Source organism: Lissotriton helveticus, chromosome 2_1 (genome assembly GCF_964261635.1).
Source record: "Lissotriton helveticus chromosome 2_1, aLisHel1.1, whole genome shotgun sequence".
Classification (NCBI taxonomy): Eukaryota; Metazoa; Chordata; class Amphibia; order Caudata; family Salamandridae; genus Lissotriton; species Lissotriton helveticus.
Window position 1 is genome coordinate 1,075,897,395 of NC_136059.1, and position 22,363 is coordinate 1,075,919,757.

General features: G+C 38.7%; 1 protein-coding gene across 17 annotated transcripts in view; it reads right to left on the reverse strand.

The window, feature by feature from the left end:
* PTPRD (protein tyrosine phosphatase receptor type D) overlaps nucleotides 1-22,363 on the reverse strand; it is a 1,484,152-nt gene that overhangs the window by 330,001 nt on the left and 1,131,788 nt on the right. For 16 of the 17 annotated variants that reach the window (XM_078675875.1, XM_078675878.1, XM_078675877.1 and 13 more), the window contains 3 exons: nucleotides 13,189-13,377; nucleotides 9,735-9,845; nucleotides 689-958 (listed from right to left, as the gene is read on the reverse strand). In XM_078675875.1, the coding sequence (XP_078532001.1) occupies nucleotides 689-958; nucleotides 9,735-9,845; nucleotides 13,189-13,377 (570 nt within the window). Of the gene's footprint in view, nucleotides 1-688; nucleotides 959-9,734; nucleotides 9,846-11,292; nucleotides 11,369-13,188; nucleotides 13,378-22,363 lie in introns of those variants that run through there. The other variant, XM_078675886.1, reaches the window with a different exon arrangement.

A 22,363-nucleotide genomic window follows, 5' to 3' on the forward strand; every position in this document is an offset into this window, starting at 1 on the left:
ACAGCACAAACACACATACACTGAACACACACACAAAGGGAAGTGAAGGTTGCTAGTTATACTGGAAGGGTGCCAGTTACTGCAGGAATTTTACATGTAAAGAGTCAAAAGACTGCCGTTTCTGCTGCACAGGTGAAAAATGTCTCTGCCCTTCATTACAAATCTCAATTACATCCATCAATTAGGCTGGAAAGGGGTTAGTAGACACCCTCTATAATCTTTCGTAGGAAAGCCAGATTAATGCACAGGATGGTATAGCTTTAAGCCCAACGCTGGGAGCCTTAGGTTTACAGCATGACCATCCAATATCAGGCAACAAAATCTGTTCAATGCAGGAGAGTCCTGGAGACAGTTTGCACAGAGAATCACTATAATTCCTTCCAGTGCAAGGTGAACCCATCCCCAATCCCCTGGTGCACTTTACAAATGAACATAACATAATATAAATGTTATGACCCAGAGAAAAAAGACTGTCATAAACATACCAATCAATACCCTCCAGTGCGGAGAAGAAATTAACTAATAGTTTTATTTTAGATTCATACATGCAGTTTATTCTTCCCCTTTGGATACATATAATTTACTAACAGTTCAAACTATGAGAGCATCTATTTTAAGTTAGAGACAAGTACCTACGAGAGCGTTCAGTAGCACCCATTCTAGTGACAGATGTAAAACACATACTTACCTTTCACATTTATCTGTGCGGTAGCCTCAATTACACCAAGAGTTGACATAGCTACACATGTGTAATTTGCTGATTGCCTAACATCAGTAAGTTCAAGCACATTTCTCCCAATTGGCATATCATCTTCTGGAGTCAAATCTTCTAAACCAAGCATCCATTTCACATATGGCATTGGTGATCCCACTGCAACACAAGTGATATTAACACTTCCGCCTGGCATGATTTCATGATTTGTTGGTGGGATAGAGAATCGCGGTGGAACACGGCGAACTAAAATTAAAGACACAAAAAGTGCAATAAGATAACCCAAAGGAGTAATATACACTTGTGTACAGACACATAGGACATGCACTGGACAAACACATTTATATAACAAAACTAATTTGTTGTGATCACATACAAAAAATCACTCTCTATATATGTCTTAATACAGTATCTTAGACACATTCAAATAAAATTGAAGTCAAACCTACAGAACCAGGGCTCCACAAGTGACTAAATACTGTACAATACACATATAACATGCAGTACTACAGACATAATATTATATATTTATACATATATACATATTGGTATATATGCATATATATATCGGAAGAAGAACTGGAGGGTCCACAGCATGCTTGAGTTGTGTACCAAGGCCAACTTCAATGCTGCGTTCTTCCAGTTGATGTGGATAAATGTGCTTGACCACATTGTCACATCACAAACCCTGAAACACACCACCTACAATACATTGAAAGTGCAATTTTGTTTGCTTTCAGACTCAAAGTGGATGCAGCCTCAAGACCTCACACTACTACCAAAACAAACAGAGAAAAACATAGGCATATAATCACATGAAAAGAAATATGCAATACCAGTACTGGATTTCGACATGCAGGCAAGCACATGACTGAGGTCTAGGCAACCATGCTTAGGAAAACATAGGCATGAAATTGAATACAAAGAAGTAATAAAGAAAAACAAAATCTGTGGAAAGGCAAAAGAAACTGAATAGGGTTAGGTTAATGTGGGAAATTGATATTTGAAACCATAGAAGAGAGGGAATAGAAAGAGTGAAGTGGATGTGGTTGCAGATTACATACCGGTAATCTCCATTTTTGATGTCCAGCTATTTATCACCTTCGTATTGAGTTCTCATAGTTAGGAAGAGATCATCCTCAGACACAGGAAACTTGTCTGTAATCCAATAATGTTCTCTCCCTTTCATATCTTATGGTTCATACACCAGCCCATCACTCCCAATCATATCTCTAAACACTAAACAAGTGGATACAAAATACATTGCCACAGAACAGAGGCATGAACAGGGAAATTTGGACTGTGATAATGAACAGCTGGAGCACCGTAATAAAGAGTACCGGTGTGAAATTTGATCATTACATCTAGGCCTGCTCTTCATCACTACAGTCCTTCCTCTGTGAAAATGTCCCTCAATCTGAAAAAAGGGAAGATGTGCACACTAGAAAGCAGGTCGTCATAATATATACTAATAAGGTGAAGTTTATGTGACAATAGCATGAATGTCACACTGCAAGATAAGGTAAAGAACAAATACATTAAAATGACTCCTGGACCTATTAAGTATATCTGGCAATGTACTGTCGCCCAAGATTGGGGGCCTATAGAGATTTCAGATTTTTTATTCGTAAAAGTCAATCACTGATGCATAATCTTTTCCCTGCAAAATGCAAAAATGCTCCATGGTTTTCTTAGGTAAGATAACTGAATATTTCTATCTGAAGGATAAAAAAGGCAATTTACATTAAGAATCAATTAATGTCACGTATCTCTGTCGAGGTTGGATGTCACTAAGAGTAGGGATGAATGGTGAATCCTCAAAAACCTTCAGAAAATCATCTTTACTTAGAAAATATCTCTATTATGTTTGCACTCCACATGTAAAATAAGGCTCAGAAAGTATACCATGTTGACGTAATAAACGCCATTTGAAACGTACTGTGGAATGTCAGTCTTAGTGAGACAGAAGTCATGCCTAGCAGGTGCAACAATGAAGATCTGCTTAAACAAGTGGCAATGGCTACTCTTTGAAAATAGTGTTTTTTTTAAACCAAAATTCAGAATAGATATGAATTTAAAGTTGTTCTCCCATTTTAAGCTGGTGTGCATCTTATTTGAAACAGGACTAATGTCTCTGGGGTCAGACGTACATTTTTCAGCAGTTGATAGCACTAACTGGATGTTACTGAACAATAGTTGACCCCATACATGGCAAAACATAAATATACTAAGATTAGAATGCAACATTCAGGTGCATTACAAGTGCCACGCCTGGAATGATGAAGCCTAGTTTGCTTAATTTATTCTGCATGGTTACATGAGAAAAGAGCTATAGGTTGGTAAAAGGTGTATATTCATTAGGTGTGTTATTCAACTGAACCTTAGAATCGCAGGAAAACAACCAAGAAGCCCAGACATTCAATAAGTGGTGAAACATTTGTCTAGAGCGCAGAGAGTGCCTCTGTCTGAGGTGAGAATATAACCCTAACCAATGATCTTTTCAAAGAAAGAAGCTTCATCAAGGTCTTCCAAGTCTGGCATTACACAAGCTGACATGACAGAACCAAATCTTTATCTCAAATCTCAATTTGCAAAATCAAAGCAAAATGCATCTTCTACTGATAAGAATCATCTGGAGCCTTCCAAACACAAAATCACCTTCTCATAGTCAGTGGACGTTTAATATAAACTAAATTGCCCACTAATTGTTCTAGAGAAAAGAGACCTTACTGGAAGTTGTGGAGGAGAAATGGATAATGGACTGAGTGATCTCAGTTGGATGATTCAAGGATCCTTATTTAGAAAAAGGGGCTTTGTAAAAATGGAAACCAAGACCTCAAAGGCTGCTTCAGGAGACTGCAAAAATATCACAGGCAAAAATACTATGATCCACTGAGGAAATATAAATCTACCAGTTTATGAGGGATAAGAAGAAATCCTAACAGGTGTATATAAATTACTTTTCTCACACATCCAAAATCCGAACATCAAAATTCAATAGACCCTATCCTGGTGAGATCACGCTTTTAATTTGCAGCCAGGATTATAATTTAAGAGAGTTGCCCAGCCTCCTATGCATACAATTTACTGGATATGGAACCTTAGCAACTCACAGGCTTATGATAGCTGTCATGTTTTCACTGAAATTGCTTTTAGTGCTTTGACGATCCATCAGACATCTTGGATCATTGCTACCAAATATCTACTACTGCTTTTGATAAGGTATATTACTTGAAAATGTCTGCTAAAATATGTGAGCCACTCAGTCATTAGAAAAGCACTGAGTCCATGACTGTGTCTAAAATAGGCCCAATAAAATGCAAAGAAGTTGCATCTGTAAATGTAAATGTACAGGAATTTATATAGCGCAAATCACCGAGCGGTTTCTAAGCGCTTGCTTAGGGAACCCGTCCTGGTATTCCCCTGTGAGATAACCCCGGCAGGGTATCCGCAAGGTGAAAGCCAGGCATCCCACCGCGAGGGGCTGTTGTGGAGATTAAGCAAGCTATTTCCCAGAGTCGCAGAGTGTGAACCTGTGAATCAAGAGGGCACCGGAGCAAGAATTGTCGAGTCCATGGACATTTTAGGACTCAAGACCCCGCCAAGCCGGGAATTGAACCCTGGTCCCAGGCTGACCTCTGCTTCCAGGTCTGCCTCCTCTAACCAGTGAGCCACACTTCTCCACAGGTAGGGGGTAGGTTTGTACTGACAAAGGACACAACTAATTTGGATCCATCAAGCCATAACTGTAGTTCCTTCGGATGCACAGCATGGTGGCCTTATTCTGTGAAAAAATTGCTGTGCTCCAAGCTAATATGAGCATCATTTCAGCAACGTATCAGAGTGGGACTATTTCCCATTCTTTAAAACATTCATATTGGACATGCACTTGCAGTCATAAAAACGTACTTTCCTAGTATTATTAGTAAGCTAAAACTCACAACATCTCACTGAGAATTATTATTATGCATCTCATAAAGCGCACAGCTACACCCGACGGGAGTGTTCCGGCGCTGAGCAGAGAAAGGAGAAATGTAGGTCAGCATGGTGGGGACCATCAGAACTATGGTTGACTGAAGAGCCACGTCTTCACTAACTTACGGAAATTGGGTTTGGATGGGGCCAATTTGATTTGTCGCGGTGAAGAATTCCACAGGGAGGCTGCTTTTACTGAAAAAGACCGTCCACCCATTCTGGCTTTGGAAAAGCGGGGGATAACAAGAAGTTCTTGGTAGTTGGACCTTAAGTTTCTTGTGTGTCTTAGTTTTTGAATGCGTTATCTTAGATAGTGCGGGCCAGTACCTTTTATTGCTCTGTAAGTGAGAATGAGTCTGCAACACAAACACAATCTGCAAGTAAGCCATTGTGTAAGTTCTGACAAAATGTTTCAGAAAATCTTGAAATGGGGGTTACTTTAAAATTATTTTCCTAAAGTGAAATAAATACAAGGACTTTCATTGACCTGTAGCCCTCATCAGGATACAAAATGAAACTAAATTTACATGATGGAAAGATTGCCTGACTTCCTGTGATCAGAGCCTGAACAGCGCTGTGGCCTTCTCAGTGGCAATGGGGATATATATGTCTCCCATAATGCAGAGGTTTATTTGCCTCAAGACTTATTTCAGAAGATTCTGCAAACACTTGAAAACCCATCTCTTCCTTCAAGCATTCAGAATTCTAATATACACTTTATCCCTACTGTTTCTTTGCCCCACCCTTGCATTTAATGGAAGATCATGTACAAAAAGCTATGCTCCTAAATTGCAAAAAAGCAATACTTTAACTTTTGAGTCCTACTTCACGCATTAAGCTTACATTTACCTATGGTCAGTTCCCTGCACTTGAATCACACGGTCATTTCTACTGAACAAATACTCAATCCACACTTCAGCCCTTGTTCAATACCCAGGTTTCATTTGTCAAAATCCTCTGACCTTTTACCAAAAAATGTAATAAAATGCAATCAGTTTGCTGACAGCGTTGGTCTTCTGATAACAGGCACAAGTTAAAAGTCTGAAAAATCCCTGCTCAGATGTGGCATAACAATATATACCTTTTCTATGATTGCCCAAAAACCTCATTCCATTCCCCCAGAAAGATAAGCACATCTATTGGTAGAAAAACCTTTATCCAGGGCTTGAATATGCCACAAAACCATGTAATCGAGAGTGTCACCAGTCTCTTTATAAAAGCAATGAATGTTAAAAAGCTGCTAGGTCAATATATTAGTCCTTACCCCAGGAAAATCATTAAACTGCCACTCAATTCCCTTCACTAGGTTGCAACTGAGGTTGGATCATATTGATAATGGAGACAATACTTCTCACCAGTGTGGGCACCTGTGTGGGGTTGTGCTGCAAAATAGTACATGGATCGCACTTCTATAGATTAGCTAAAGGCAGACTGATAGTGGTTGTAGACTAGATAATCAAAGAGTGGACAAGCAGCACACCCTGCTAAGCGGCTTCAAAAAAGGAAGACTGTCATAGGTTACCTAGAAACTGAAATACTCCTATTTTCCAGTCGACTATGCAACTCAAACATTTAAAAAGGCCTCCATTCATTTCCTAAAAATGCTAATGCATTGGCAAAGTTACAACAACATACACAGAGCCTGCATCAAAGCATTGTGATGCCAATATTGCCATCATTTTAATCACTTCCAGGACTCCATATGTCTCTTCTATTCGAAAAAGATGCAGAATGCCAATTGAACTGGACCATCCATATTATCAGTTCAACTTAAAACCAAGCACGTCACAGAACATTAAACAGTACTCAATAAGTCCTTGACCTTGAGAAATAATGAGGCATATCAGATGGGTCAAATTGAGAAGCTTAAGTCATTACTGAAAATCTCATAATTCCATTGAGTTTCCAGAATCATGGTATGTAATAAAAATCATACTACGAAGTTTGGAGGAAAGCTGACATGCAAAAGAAGAATGGGCCAATGGATTTAACTTCTCAGTTAATTTCTACAACCTAATATATGGCAGTTGAAGAAAGTAGAAGGGAGGTAGGTATATATTAACTTCATTTTATAGTCAAAGTGAGGGCCAAGCATACATTACCAATTAACCATCGATTTTTTTTCAAATGTTTATCCCAAATACTAGCCAAAATACAAGCCTACACATAGGAACACATAGAGGAATGCTGAAGGTGATTTTGTCGTGTATACACTCCAAGTGATGAGAACAAGCATTCCCTTTAAAGTGTAGTAGCGAGGCAGGTTGCCTATATCTGAGGATGCTTTGACTTTCACAGCATAAGGACTGTGGGGATGAAGTACAGATGCAGATGTGATGTTAACTAGCTGAATTATTACAAGGCAACTTTACAATGATAGATGTGGATATAGCAGAGGAAACCAGAATTAAAGGGAACTCCAGTCAAAAATGTGGCAGTGGAATTGGCTTAGTTTTGTGAAGCAATAGGGACCAACTATTATGCTTTTTGAATCCCTGGGAGGAGAAACCTACCTTCTAAAATCCCCCATTTATAATTCTGGGGCCAAGGAATGTTCAAGTGTGATTTACGGTGTGACAAGGGAGAGGTCCCATAGTGAAGGAACATCCAAACTTTTCACATAAAACATTATGTATTGGGCTGGTTGATCCCTCGTATCACAGAATACACCACCCTAAAACACTGCCAGTCCCCAAGCAGCTACACACTGTATATAAAGGTATGTTTCTCCATCATACCCCAGTGGATCAAGAAACAAAAAAGTGTCCCATAATGCTTATCAATCAAAAAGAGATGGCTGAGGTTCCCCTTTAATTCTCAATGTTTAATTATGCTCACACTTAAAGGGGAATTAAAGGTTGTAAAGGCTAGTGGATAGACAGAATTAAAGTCTTACAGAAATCAAATCAGGGGAAGTTAGGGCAGTCATTAATGCATTGGTTAATTGTTTTTACACATTTTTAAAGGTATCATGCAATTAAAGATCAGTGTTCCTGCTTCAAATATTTTGACCATGTCTGTCAGCTGACACATGCTGGTAGAAAAGAGAGTAGGAAAGACATGTTGATATTCCGTTAAAAACAACTTTCCACAAAGCCTCTCAAATTTTAGAAAAAAAAAGTGGGAATACCAGAGGTTGGATATGAGATCTAAATGTTCCATCTTCATGCGGATTCAGGCAAGTAGATTATTATCAATCATTTTTACTTTGCACCGTCTACATTACTGCTTCCCCCTTTACAATTTGCCCTAAAGCACTAGTAAAGTAGGGGACATTAAAAAAGACTTGCAAATGAATGATGAGGCCATAGGAGGCGGTAAGAAGAAGCCAAGCTCCAGCCAGTTGGCTTTGGTCACATAGAGCAAGCAGAAACAATTATATTGAAAGTATAACAAAACCCCTTTCCAAGGAGAATTAGATTTCATGCATTGAGGTTTCCACTGCTATGATAAGGGGATCTATTGAAGAACAAAGACCATTCAAAAACAAGGAAAATAACCGAAGCAGGAACACTGATCAGCTGTTTCAAAACAATAAATGTGTGTACATGGCTGCCATGCGCTCATGTCCAGTCTTCCATCATGCATCACAGTTATTTGAATACCAGCAGGCACCATAAGCCATGAGCAGTGCATTCTCAACTAAAATATTACATTAACGTAAAAAAGGCCACAATGCAGCTACATTCATTTCATTTGTATTATTGGATCTTTTTTTAATTATAGTTTTGTAAGGTGGGTAAAAAGTAAAAAAAAAACACACCAACCTTCTCGCAGCTCTGAGGGATGTAGGGGGTTTGATGCAGAACACAATGAAATGAGGAAAGGAGAAAAACAAGGGAAACACAGAGAGAGTAAAAAGGCCATATCAAGGCTTACAACTGCTTCTTGAACATCTTTAATTGCTCTAATTAATCCTTCCTACCTCAGCTTGAAAAGTTTGCATTTCCCGCAGCTATCTTGGGACTAGGAACAACATCTAGCATCATTTTGAAAAATAAAAAATGTGAATAAAAAATTTAGGAATGCCCCATGTGGACTACTGAGCTTGAATGTTTATCAGACTGATCAGTAACCCAAGACGTGTTAGGCAAATTCAATTCCAGTACTAAAATCTCTCTAAATTATTTTTTTTAAAAGAATGTTTCAGAATGAAGCTAGATATTTTCCTAAGATCACCCACACTACAGTAACGAGCTTACAGCTGTTTTACTGGTAATGCATACACCCTCCCACAATACATCTCTTGTTGCCTCATGTTAATTGAGTAGGGCATGAATAATATCTCTTAAATCCTACTAAATTCTGAGTGAACCAGCTATTGTAAATACTGGCAGACAGTAAGTCTTTCTTTCGGTTTGAAACCAAGGTACACCAAAAGTTATTATTTGTCTTCAGGGTTTAGTGAAAAAAGATGAATGCATGCTAAAAATGCATCATTGTCACAAAGACAAGTAATTTTGTTCCTAATTACAGCCAGTTCATTACTGCAGTGGCAGGGATTACACTTTTCCGGTAAGGCTTACATAGAAAAAAAGGAAGAAGTGGAAGAAAAGGAAGGAGAAAATACAGTTGTGCTCTGCATATAGTATAGTTGAAGAGTTAGAAGCGTATTTTATGCAACTCCACAGCAGAGGCCATGTAGACATTCACCTCAATGCTCTGAGTAGTATTTAGAGCTGATTAGTAGCACAACAAGCAATCAACTCATGGGTTAAAGGAAAAGAGAGAAAAGAAACAAATGCAAAGCACAGGTCTAAATCAATGCAGGAAAAAGTAGAAACCAGGATGTAAAAATGTAAATATACTTACAAACCATAAGTCACGGGATAGATTGGACGAAAGAGAGCGGTCTTTCCTCTTAAATATATATATATATATGCATACAAATATAAACCCTTTCTCCCCGCTGTTTCAATACAGAATTTCCATTTTACTATTACCATATCAGTATTCCCAATACTGTAGCAACTGCATAGATCCTGAGAGCCTTCTAATACCCCTGAGCCTGAATGAAGAGTGGACTTCGGGGTTATGTCATTCCTACCTCTGACATATAGATTGGCAGGGGCGGAATAGCGTGTACCCGCACTGTTGGTTGCAACACATTCATATTTGCCTTGGTCAGACTCTTCACTTTGTTCGATCTGGAGAGCACCTGTCGGGACAGAAAATACAGAGCCACAGAAAAGATTAGCAAGCAGCCGTACAAAGTTTGCACGTATACAGCATTTAACAACAGCGCCGTAGTGAGGTTCCATTGAACGCCGGTTCATATTCTCACTAGGTTTCACAGACAGAAAATGAGGTGATGAGAAAAATAGAGAGATTATTTGTCTTTCACATTATCAACAATACAAGCATTAGCAAGCAATTGAATTATCATTTTTTTCATAGAAATAATGCACTACAAAACTTCTATACTAAACCATTACAATGATGATGAGTGAGACTGCTTCAAGGAAGCATGACATTTAAATAAATAACATGGGATCAAATTGTTTTTTTTTTATAAAAGTTGTATAAAAGAGTTGTACTCTTTAAAAAGACTGGGGAATTCCAGGAAAGTCTTCTCCCAAAGAATGTCAAAAATTTGCAGCAAGAACAAAAAGGCTGCTTGGAGAAAACAACTGTGTTAGTGAGCTATAATCTTCAAAATATTCCTTTAGAGAAGCAAAACTCCCTTTAAGACATGCAGATTTGCAAGAAAAGAAAGACATTTTTGCACGATTTACAATGTGTTACGTTGCTGAAAAAGAAAGTGCAATAGAATTAGGAAAATAAAAATGAATCAAAAGAAGTGCCAGTGCTGTGTAAAGAAATACCAATCACTGCTTAAGGGCCTCCAAAAGGCCTCCCTAAGACACCCATCAAAATCCACAAGTGGGATTAGCAGTGTGGTGTCAAAACCCAAGAATAAGGCAAAACAAGAATTAGACAGGTGAAAATGTTGTTCACTGCATCAAAATCCAGTATATAAACATACCACCAGGAATATCGGGTTTAGAAACTTTCATTTCCAAAGGCTGAGGTATAGAAGATCCAAAAGGCTGATGACGAAGAAATCCAAGAACAAAAATAGAATTGGATAAAAAGCGTAGCTGTAATTTATAAGGGGGCAAAGTTGTGTTTAACTTTTCTGAAGTCAAAAGAAAAAAATGGAAGCACAAGAAGAAAAAACCTTTGAAAGGATAAAGACAAAAAGACGATATCCCAGGTTGTCTTCTGCATGTCTGTCACTGTTCTCCAGACCTTCCTGGCTTTGGTCCAGAATATGAACAGCTAAGGAATAAAAATGATTTTTTTTCTCTCCAGTTGGACAAAAAAAAGAAAAAAAGAGGGACAAATGGTAAGCTGTGACTGGGCAGTGGTCAAACGACCTTGATATGCTTTCGTTGAAGCATATCACAACTTAAATATTTGTCTTAAAAATGAGATATGAGCGAAAAGAAAAAAAAAACAAGATGATGGTATTGAAAATAAAGGAAATTCAAACAAGGGGGAAAATATATGATTTTTGATTTAATACAGAACATACATGAAGAGGATGAAAGGACAAGGGGATGAGTAAGATCATTCTGGGAACATTAGTTCAGCACTCTTACCTCTTATTGGTGTACCACCTGGGTGGAAAATATGAATGCAAATAAGATTAGAAAGAAGAATCATTAGTACGAGAAGATGGAGACTAGGGTGTTGAAGGAAGAATAAAATTAGATTTACAGAATTAAAATGGTCTTAAAAACGTCTTTAATATACTTGTATAACATGTATGGTATATATTTGAGAGATTTGTTAGGTCAAGAAAGCAATTTGCACTGTTCCACAGAAGGCAAACACCAAAGGTGGTAGCATTGCCTCTCTCAGTTGCAACTGAGTTATTGTTTTTTCCATTTTTTATTTTGCTTTTAAGATTAAAAATAGATTGAATAAACCTCAAATCCGGTATGTAACTTGAAATTGAGGATTCCATTACTTCCAAATATTTGGACATTATTAGATATGGTGCTGAAAAATATACTGAATAGATAAAAAAAATATTTAGGATACAGTGAAGGATATCAGGAAACAAACAATGGTGTTTGGGTTGGGTTTGGTTCAAGGATCTATTGCACAAGGTCTAGGTGAAAGGTGTGCACTTTTTCATCTAGAGTAGTGTTTCTAAAACTGACACAACAATGTTTTTGTGAAAGGGCGTGTTTGAGTGCCACTACAGAGGTCTGGTGACTATGCTGGCCATAGTAAAATGCATGCCATGCATTTTAACAATAAGAAGAGGAGGAAGAATAATCTCAATATAGGAATTAGTGGGGTGAAGTGCGCGTCAGAACTAAGCACTTACCAATAGATTCTGGAGATTTAAATACGGAGAGAAGAAAGACAGCATAAAAATATTATTATATTCCTTATAATTTGGTACAAATGTTTCAGTTATAGCTTAATATCACTAAATCTACGTCATGTGAAAATATGTATTCTCAAGGCACATTAACAGGAGGTTACTTTACACAATTCTGTTGACAACAAGCAAAGAGGTAGTTAACAAGACGACTTAACATCACAGGACAGGTCAAAAGCTGAGAGCTTTGGGAAGACAGATGACTAAACAGCTTAGACTCTACAGCAAGATCACTAGTTATGTCAATGCAAAGACTGCACATCCCCCGCATTACTGGGGGATGCATTTTGCCATAATCATCTTTTAAATATTAGTAGTTTTAATCCATAGAGAGCAAAGGAATAAACTGGGAGTGAGGAGCAAGGGCTAGAAGGGAAGTGCAGTTGGCAAAAAGAGGGCAACAAAAGCTGGAGTCTACACCAAAAAGCAGGCCTCTGTAGATCCAGAGACTATGGGAATAAGGAAGCATTAGCACAAGTGCACACTACTGTGGCTACACGTGTTTCGAAAAAATCTTTGATAGTATTATAGGTGTCCCTTCACTCCACCAGAGTCCTCTTTTTAAGGTCTGGTAATGCAATGAAAAACATACTGTGTTTGGTGTGTCCATAAGAAGATGTGTCAAAAGTTACTTATCTTTGGTGGGTTCAAATAAGACAAACCACAAAACACACCTTTCATCAATGCTTTTAGTGCTTCATATGAATGTTTAGGATGCAATGGAAGAAGCCATTGAAACTTTCTTTGAAAGTTCTGAATGGAGCCCAAATGTCTAAATTAGTATGGATTTTATTTTTAAAAAATAAAGGTGAAAGAAAGAGGAACAAATGGATCTGTCAAATACTGCAATTTAGCAGTAGAGAAATGAATATATCCAAAACTACAGTCACAGCAGTGAGCGATGAGGAGTTAAGAGAAGCTGCAAAACATACAAAGGAAGACAGAGTTTGGAACAGGCCATGACAAGACCATAGACATGGAAGACACAGTAAGAAACACAAATAGGAGGAGAAGAGGAAGAAAAATCATTACCTAGAAATAAAAATAAAATAGTGAGCAAGAGTAAGTTCTGAAATTTTTGGTAAAGGTAACAAGACCTTACCTGATCGCAATTGCTTGATGCGGCCCATGTTATTGCTTGTATCAACAGGTAGAAAGTCTTTGAACCATGAAATTTCAGGATCAGGATTGCCACTAGCTGCGCACAGCATTGTGGCTGTTCGAGTACGCTCAACCACTTTCAGCTGAGGGCCCATATCTATGGTGGGAAAACCACGAGGAATTTGGTCCTCTAAAAAACAAACAAAATTTGTAAATGGAATTGAGAAGCATACACAAATGATTATTCATCTACACATGGCACGTAGAAAAATACACATACTTGGTGTTTTGTAATTTACTTGCATGCACATACTGTATGAAGATTGATAAAATGATCATCATTCGTTCATGTTTATATGTAATGGGAATATTGTAACTTGGAAAACTTCGCATTAAATTGATTCATTCTGCTTTATCTGAACAAGACCTGAAGTTAATGATCAACACGAGCAATTCCCTTTTTGAATCAGCGTGCTGTTGTAGTCCTCAGGTTCGCATTTTTTATTACACTAATGTTTTTAGTTATACACTATTGAAGTGATATTCAGTTTCATATTACAAGGAAATTGTCATTTCTCCAGACATTTTTGTCAATGATAGCTGATCTTCCTTCAGGCCATGTAATTATGTTATTTATCTTTAGTCTTATTGAGCATGGAAAAATGTGTACCTGGCTCGAAACACAGTCCAAATCTATATGATTTTAGCACCAACAAAAATGGAAAGGCAACAAAGGTCATATTAACGTGATCCTAGCATTCCCTTATTCCGTGCTCAATATTAGAGTGCTCCCTAAAATAGAAAATGAACATCACTCAGTAATTGCTGGCTGACATCTTCACAAATTCTTACCTAAATCATATCTGCATAACTGAACCATGGCTAAGTCACAATTCCTTTTCAACCATTGAGATATTTGTCTCCATCATGGTTTCTTGCTCTTCGAGGATCTGCAATCTGTCAGTGGCATCTTGCTTTCATTCTTGAATCAGTGCAATCTGCCCTTTCCTTGATCACCTTTTATTCTCATTCAAAACCCTCTAGCCTTGTTTTCCTACCACCCCCTTTTCCCTCCTCTCATTGATTTCCAATACTTTTATTTTAAGGGGCATTTCATTGTAAATGAAACTACCAATTCCAAATAAGGTGCTTTATAGGCTGAGATCTGGGGCATATCTTTGTGGCGGGGAGGGGGCCTGGGGGGTTTGGAGTGTTGCACCCTCCCAAATGAATGTATTTTGTAGTAATAGTTGGGTTCAGGTGCTCTCAGTTGGGTAAGGTCAAGTGTATATATGGTTTTACCAGGAATTTTATCAATCACATACAGACAAAAAAACACTCTCTTTGTTCGAAAGCTCTTTAAAATGTTGGTTATTATGCAAACTATGCATTCCTTTCCCTTCACACAGCCCTTTAAGCCCCCGTCACGCCCTGCTTGTCATATAATGTATATGAACATTATATACCTGCGTGATTGTCTGGAAATCAGAAGATCGCCCCTTCCCCATTCTTACTGCCCCAAGATACACTCCGGCTGACGTAGCATAAATTAAACAAGTCTGTATAAACACATAAACAAACACTATAAGGGCTTTTATGGTAAAGAATTCTATGAAGGTAGGCAGCAGACTTCTAAACAGCTGAAACCATTTCATGGAATTTTGGACCTAATTCAAAAATATATTTTGTCCATGAGAACGTGTGATTTTCTCCTGGGAATTCAGGAGTAAGTCACATCGAAACCTAGTTAAGGGTAGGTCACACTTGCTCATGAACAGCACCTTTGTGAATTGTGTTGTTTATGACTCAGAGTGGAAAGGAGGAAATTAGGTAATGCAAGCCTCAATTGAAGGGTAAATCTATCATAGCTGCATGATGTGCAGGGCTGTTTGAGACAATGCTCGTCTTAACAAAGAAATTGCCAAAATGTTCAATTGTTCACTACCTGATTAGAATAGCAACTCGTCACTGGGGGCCTCATTTATGGGTTTTTTTTGCCTTAGAGCAGCACAGCAGGCCTTGGTGCTGCGCTGACCTCCCACAAAAGAAAAGGGCAGGGATGCACCGTATCTATTAGATACGGCGCATTCCTGTCCTTTTCCCCTACGCCGGTGCACAATGGGCTACCGTGCGCCAACGCGGGCACCTTGGCACCATGGTGCAAGGGTGCCCGAGTTGAAAGGATGATTATTTTTGTGCAGGAATGGAAACCTTTCTGCACAAAAACAATCACAAGAGGTTTTTTCTTCTTTCTATGTGTGCTGCAGAACACAGCACACATAGAAGGAGGAAAAACGAAGACAAATAAAGATATTTCTCGTCGTTGTGCCTCCCCCTGGGGAGACAAACGTTTTCGGCACTGCCTCAGACTTACGATTTCTAGTAAATGTGGGGCAGTGTAAATAAGCCATGGGTGTTGCTGGGAACGCCCCCAGCAACAGCCATGGAACATCCCTTTATGCTGTTTTCTGCATGAAAGGGGCACATATTTATAAGGCCATGAACAGCCAGGTAACATGTTTTACGTGGCCTTATAAACAATACAGAGGAACACTGTGCTACTGGAACGTCACAAAAAAGTGACGTTCCGGCGGCACAAAAGTGCCGGTAGGGCCTCATAAATGAGGCCCTGGTTGTTTACATTTTGTAAAATGTTTCATATCTATTAGTCTTTGTTGTATTCTACCTGTTACATATTCCTATGCATGCTTCTACCTACTTCAAGCCTTCTAGTAGAATGCCTCTACACTGTGATGCACCATGGAATGTTAGGTGCTGATTGAAGATAAGCCACAGTTATGATGGGGCTGAGCTGCCTGCTGACTGCTCCTGGTGGGGTTTGATCTAGACTATTTAATATTATAATAAATCTATATAGAATACTTCAACTCGGCTGGACTAAATTACTTCATTTTGATGGCGACGATTTGATCTTACCTACGTGCTCAACTCAAGAAATCAAGCTTCAAAAAGGCAAGTCTTTCAATTTTCCAATTTTAAACAAAGACTCTGGCACCAAACCCCACCAGTGACCATTTCACCGGTCGCCCCCAACTTCAATGTACCAGATTCCTGTTCACATGTCCCAATAATTGGACTTTTCAACCATATCACACAACCAGTTTGACTCTATGGATTAACTGTTGAGTATGCCTGCCATAAGCTGTATGATATTCAAACTCTGTTCATTTCAATCTCAAACAAATCCAATAATGAGAATTCATCCATCTCATACTGCCTCCTATTACCTACTACTCATACATTATCTTCAGAGGGATAGCAAAGGCAAGGATTCATTTCTACAACATACGGTATAGTTTCAAAACTGCTATGGATGTTTTCAACATTTAAACTGCTTCTGCTTTCTACGTGACGTTGTTTGGAACAAACGTGATCAAAATTTAAATGCAGTGCTGGAGTAACGGTGTTTCCACAATATCTCAAGAATAACAATCTAAAATTGGCAGTGGTAATCCGTCCCTCACAAAGTAACAAGCGATGTTTGTAAACTGTTAGGAATATATTTACTCTTAATATCTACTCCAGTACTCACGTTATCAAATGGTCACTATCAAAAGTTCAATTTCTCAATTTTTCTAAGTTTTTCAATGTGTGACTTTCTTGAGGTTGTAAAATGTTTTTACCGCCTCTCAATTTCAATAATTTCAATGTTAACCTTGTAGGTTTTCGATATGGAATTTATCTCTCTAAATCTTTCAATGGTATTACCACTGAATATGACAGTAATAATATTCACTATTTTGTGAAGTTACACTCAAGTTTAAAATTTGTGACCTTTCATGAGGTCGTGTTAATATGAATGTTTCACTTTTAATTACTCACTACATCTCTTGCTGAATTGTATTTGCCTGTTATTCAACGTGTCTACATTGTAATTTTAATTACTATGTCTTCAGGGTAGTATGAAAGATCTTTTGTTATACTTTCCTCTGCTTCTCTGTTTACTACTCTTATTTATTCAATACCTATCTTCCTTTCATACTTTTCCTCCTAAGGGGTGTGTCTGGAGTAGTTCTTGGATGAATCTTTCTATTCTCTTTTTCGTGTATGTAGAGAAGGGAAGAAAAGTACCTATTTATGATTGTATCTTTCAGCATTACTCTTCTAATCTTATTCCTTCACTTTATGTATTCTTCATTTTAAGTATTTCTAGAAAAGGAAAGTTTCTGATCTTTATTCGTTCTTTCCTTTTCTACACTTTCTACGTCTCATGCTGTGCGGTGCCTTCTGCCACATCTGTCTGGCCAGTGGATGTGTCAGCGGGTATTAATCAGTACGCTTTCTCCTTCCTTTACTTTCTAAACTTCTTTATTCATTGTTTTATTTTGGAAGAAAAGGAGGTATGTTGTATTCTACCTGTTACATATTCCTATGCATGCTTCTACCTACTTCAAGCCTTCTAGTAGAATGCCTCTACACTGTGATGCACCATGGAATGTTAGGTGCTGATTGAAGATAAGCCACAGTTATGATGGGGCTGAGCTGCCTGCTGACTGCTCCTGGTGGGGTTTGATCTAGACTATTTAATATTATAATAAATCTATATAGAATACTTCAACTCGGCTGGACTAAATTACTACAGTCTTATTGGTGGAGCCTATGGAATGCTGCAATCTGGAACAAGGGCTCAAGTTTCTGGGTGACCAATTGCTTGGGCACATAATTTTGATCATGTTTGTCCCCAAGGCACTTCTATACATTAATCTCCCATTGTCTTTGGTGCTGGATCTATGGCAAACACTTAGTTGAGAAAATGGTTTAGCAGCCCCCTCCTAGACATTGGAAAACTAAAATCACCCAGCTGCATTTTTTTCTTGCAACCTTACACCCACTATAGCTCCCACTGTACATGCTGCACACATGAACAGTTGGAAATTACACCAGTTCCATAAATTTGCACAGAGAACTGGAAGGTATGCCCCCCAGCAGAAAGGCACACATACAATGAGTCAGTGAGGTACCAGGGAAGGGAGGTATAGGCACTGATGGAGACAAAGAGGCTTTGACACAGAGAATAAGAGAGAGACAGGGAAGCATGGAGATTCAAATGCCACATAACATTAGGGGTTGAAAGGGAGACACAGACTAAAGGAGAAATGCACAGACAAGGACAAGGAGTAACAATAACAGTCAAACAGAGGGAAGTAAACAGCAGTAGGGAAACAAAGCCAGATAGACAGCACAGACTTGAGGCAACAGAGAAAAGGGACTGACTGGCACACATAGAAATTGGGACAGGGAGAAGCGGAATATGAATCAGAGATAGTCAGACACTGGTTTACAAAGATATCAACACTCGGGCAGGGAGACTCAGAAATTGGAAAGGGTCAACAGAACACTGGGACTGATAGACATGTGTATTGTGACTAGTCTGTGAAAGAGACAAGCACTGGGATTAAGAGGCACAAACACATAGCCCGATTCAGTGAAACTAAAACTGTGGGACTGGGAAACATACCACTTGACAATGAGAATTGACAACACAGAGACACATAGACATGGACAGGGAGACAACAGTGAGACCGAGAAACAAAGACAATGGGCCAGGGAGGACACAGGCCTTCCACAGGGAGATCCAGATACTGATACGAGGAAACTGGCACTAGAGACACACTAGGATAAGGACACAGTATACAGTATACTTCGACATCAAACACAGTTTTAAAATATGTACTTCAGTGTCCAGAGACTTTACGAGGACACTATGATCCTCTGACTGAGACATGGGGTGCGCAGAAAAAAACACTGCAACAGTGACATACAAAGAAGTCAGAGGCTGTCACTGACAGAACACATTAACATGAACACTAGGATAGAAAACATTAACTAGCAAAGTAGAACACTAAGAAACATAGACAGTGCTGGGAAAGCATTGTCTTAGGAACAGTGAGAGATTAGCAAAAAAAAAGGGAGACCTGGGTGTGGACATAAAGATACAGATGCTAGGGCAGTCAGAAACAGTGAAATGGTGAGATGTAGACATCAGGACAGAGAACACTGACATGCACACAAGGACAGGGAGACAGCTACACTCACAATGATGGAGATGCTAATGTACTCCCTGAGGCAGAGAACACTAGGATAGGGACACACCAATGCACACGCTGCATCTTGGACATTTAACATGACCAATGCAACAGGGTAAGATGGCCAGTGGGTCAAGAAGGCACACTAACAACATGAAGGGAGTCACCATCCTAAAGCTAGCCAATGTGCTCATTTCTGCCTCCCTTGCATTAAAAAAATCCCAACCATTTCCTCACACTTTTAACCAATCACATTGCTCAAGACTGAAAGAGACACATTACTATACATATTCTCAGCAGTCCTTGTCCATTATCTTGACAATGGCACAGATCACCTGAACCAGAACCTTATAACATATTTTGACTCTTTTCATCGGTAACCTCTCTTGACACAACAGAAAAAAAAGTAATTGGAGACATTATATAATGCCTTAGCCACGTGATGAAGTGATGCATGTTTTAATTGTTGATTGTGATATAGAACGATTTTGCCCATCAGAAGGATCTGGCATGTTGGGAATGTACACACATTAGCAACAAGTTATAAGGAATTGGCTCACACAAATTGCCTCTGAAACAAACTGGGTGATATGAGTGAGTATTCCAGGTTTACAACTGTGATTTTATCCCAATTTCACAAAGACCTGCTCTGGAACAATGACTGAAAATGTTTGAGACACACTTGGAGAGTTGCTCATGAATGTATCGAAGATGCTCCTTGATTTCCATGTTGGCTCCAATGCAAACCTTGGAGAAAAAACTAAACGATAGCTGGTGCATCTGCAACACTCAATCTGATCCCCAATTTGCTACATAGCAAATCACTATTTCAACTACATACGAAATGCATTTCTGTTTATGTTTCTAGGCAGTTTGCTGCTTGAGTTTTGCTATAATATTTGCCTTAAGTGTTCACATGTGTTTTGTCACAAAGAGTGGGACCACATGTAAAATATTGTGGTTAATGAATACATGTCTGTTACCTGTGAAAGCAGGAAAAAATTACATTTAATTAATTATTTGCCTTACTGAAATTCTTAGTTTTGAGCAATTAACCCCTTCGTTGCTTATGACGGAACGGTTCCGTCATCAGCGTCGGTTGAGCTGTGCTGATGACGGAACCGTTCCGTCACGACCACACCTGTTTTTCGAATCTTCAGCACAGCGCGAAAATTCGCGCCGCGCTGAAGCGGTTAAGAATGGCGTATAGAAACAATCAATAGCCGCTTGATAATACAATTTCTTTCAAAAAATATCTTCCTGAACAGACATTGACTGTTAATCTTTCAGTGGACAAACATAATTCACTATGAATTGTCCAAAGATAATCACATTATATTATATATGTTTGCCTTAAAATCAAGTGGTCGCTTCAATCGTTTCCTTGAAGCATTTTAAGCGACTATTCCATCTGTCTTGTTATGAGCACCTGACACACATTCTGCCTTTAAATATCCCACAGGGACATCTTGATTAACAGCATGGCGCATACATAAAATTAACTTTTGCGTTCAAATTTTCCTTCAAACATACCTGTTTTTTCATAACTGAAAAGGCTATGTGCTTTCCCTGCCAGAGGGCTCCCAAAATTTAGATTTCTGAGTCACTGGCGATGGGTCTTGGTCAAAGAACTCAACATGCAATAACCGGTTGCAAATCATAAAAATCTAACCTTTAAAGTACCTGGCAAGGTTTGAATGTATCCCTGAAAACAACCACCCTCTTTTGTATGTGCATGACCTTTTCTTCTTAGCTCAAAGAAGGGCACCTTTGAGCCACATTATTTCAAATACACAATCGCAAAGCACTGATCATCCATCTTACATTTTAATAGGATGTTTTATTTAAATACATTTACTATCTTATTTCTAATAAGGACGCTTCATTTGATTAATTTCTCCTGAGCAAAAATCCTATATGTATGCTCCTCTCCATCCATTTTCACGTAAAATTTTACAGTTTATCAGCAGGCCTGTTTCACTTGGCCGATTGTGTCTAGTTTTGGTTCCGGTTGCCAGAAACAAAATTAGATAATTAACTTGACATTAACTGCAAAAAGAATTGCATTTATAATTAGAATCATTTTCGTAGCTGATCTAGTATTTAAAATGTACCTAAACCCTTCAAATGTTTAAGTGATTAGTATACATAGAGGTTTTAGCTTGATTAATTATCAATACCTCTGCATACAATCTCCAATCTAATGACCTTGGAATAAATACACTGCTCAGTAAGTGCCCGATTATGAGTCTGGCGTACTGAGGACTGCCAGACTTGTGCAGGCGCGGCAGTAGTGGTGCAGCCACAGCCGCACTGGCGCTCCGACCGCCCTAATACAACAAGGGCAGTCGGACCACTGATGGAGCAAGGATTCGCATGTAATGCGACTTGCTTGTACTCAACCCTCTCAACATAACGGTAATAAATTAATCAACATGTTTGTATTACTAATATTGCATTACACTACATTTTGGGTATCTAGATGAAGCTTGCATATGTGCTTTTACTCACCAAAATCTGCTTGCAACTAAAATGGCCGCTGCTACGCGGGATTTTCTACTGCGCATGCGGATGTCATGCTCACGTGACATGATGTACTCTTTGCTTTGGAGGGAATTTTCCGCTTCTGCGCATTGCAACTAAGATGGCTGCTATGTGTTACAGCATGCATGAAGCTTGCACTGCTGCTTTTGCTAAGCTGTTCGTTCTGCTTAACCTTAACACAATAGTTAAAAATAAATAAATGGGAATAGAGTAGAGATAAGTGGTATACAGTGCATTCATTTATTCTGTGTTCTAAAATTGTTTCTTTTCTACTTTTCATATATAGTAATCTTTGGGCCCGAGAGATTCTATTACTCCATCTTGAAAAGCCAAACTGCGCATGTCAAACTCCAGAAGGAGCTATGTCATTTGTCATTGAAACCCGGCCAAGGCACGACTTGCTAGAAGATGTTCATGGGAAAGTCAACTTCCGACCTCTGTAAAGGAAACTGAACTGAAATATGGACTACATTGTAATCATTATTGATACATTCACTGCCGGGTGGAATGAAACATACGTGAGAAAAATAAAATTCATGGGCGGAAATGATAAACAGAATATTCAAGAGAAAAGTTTCATTTTTG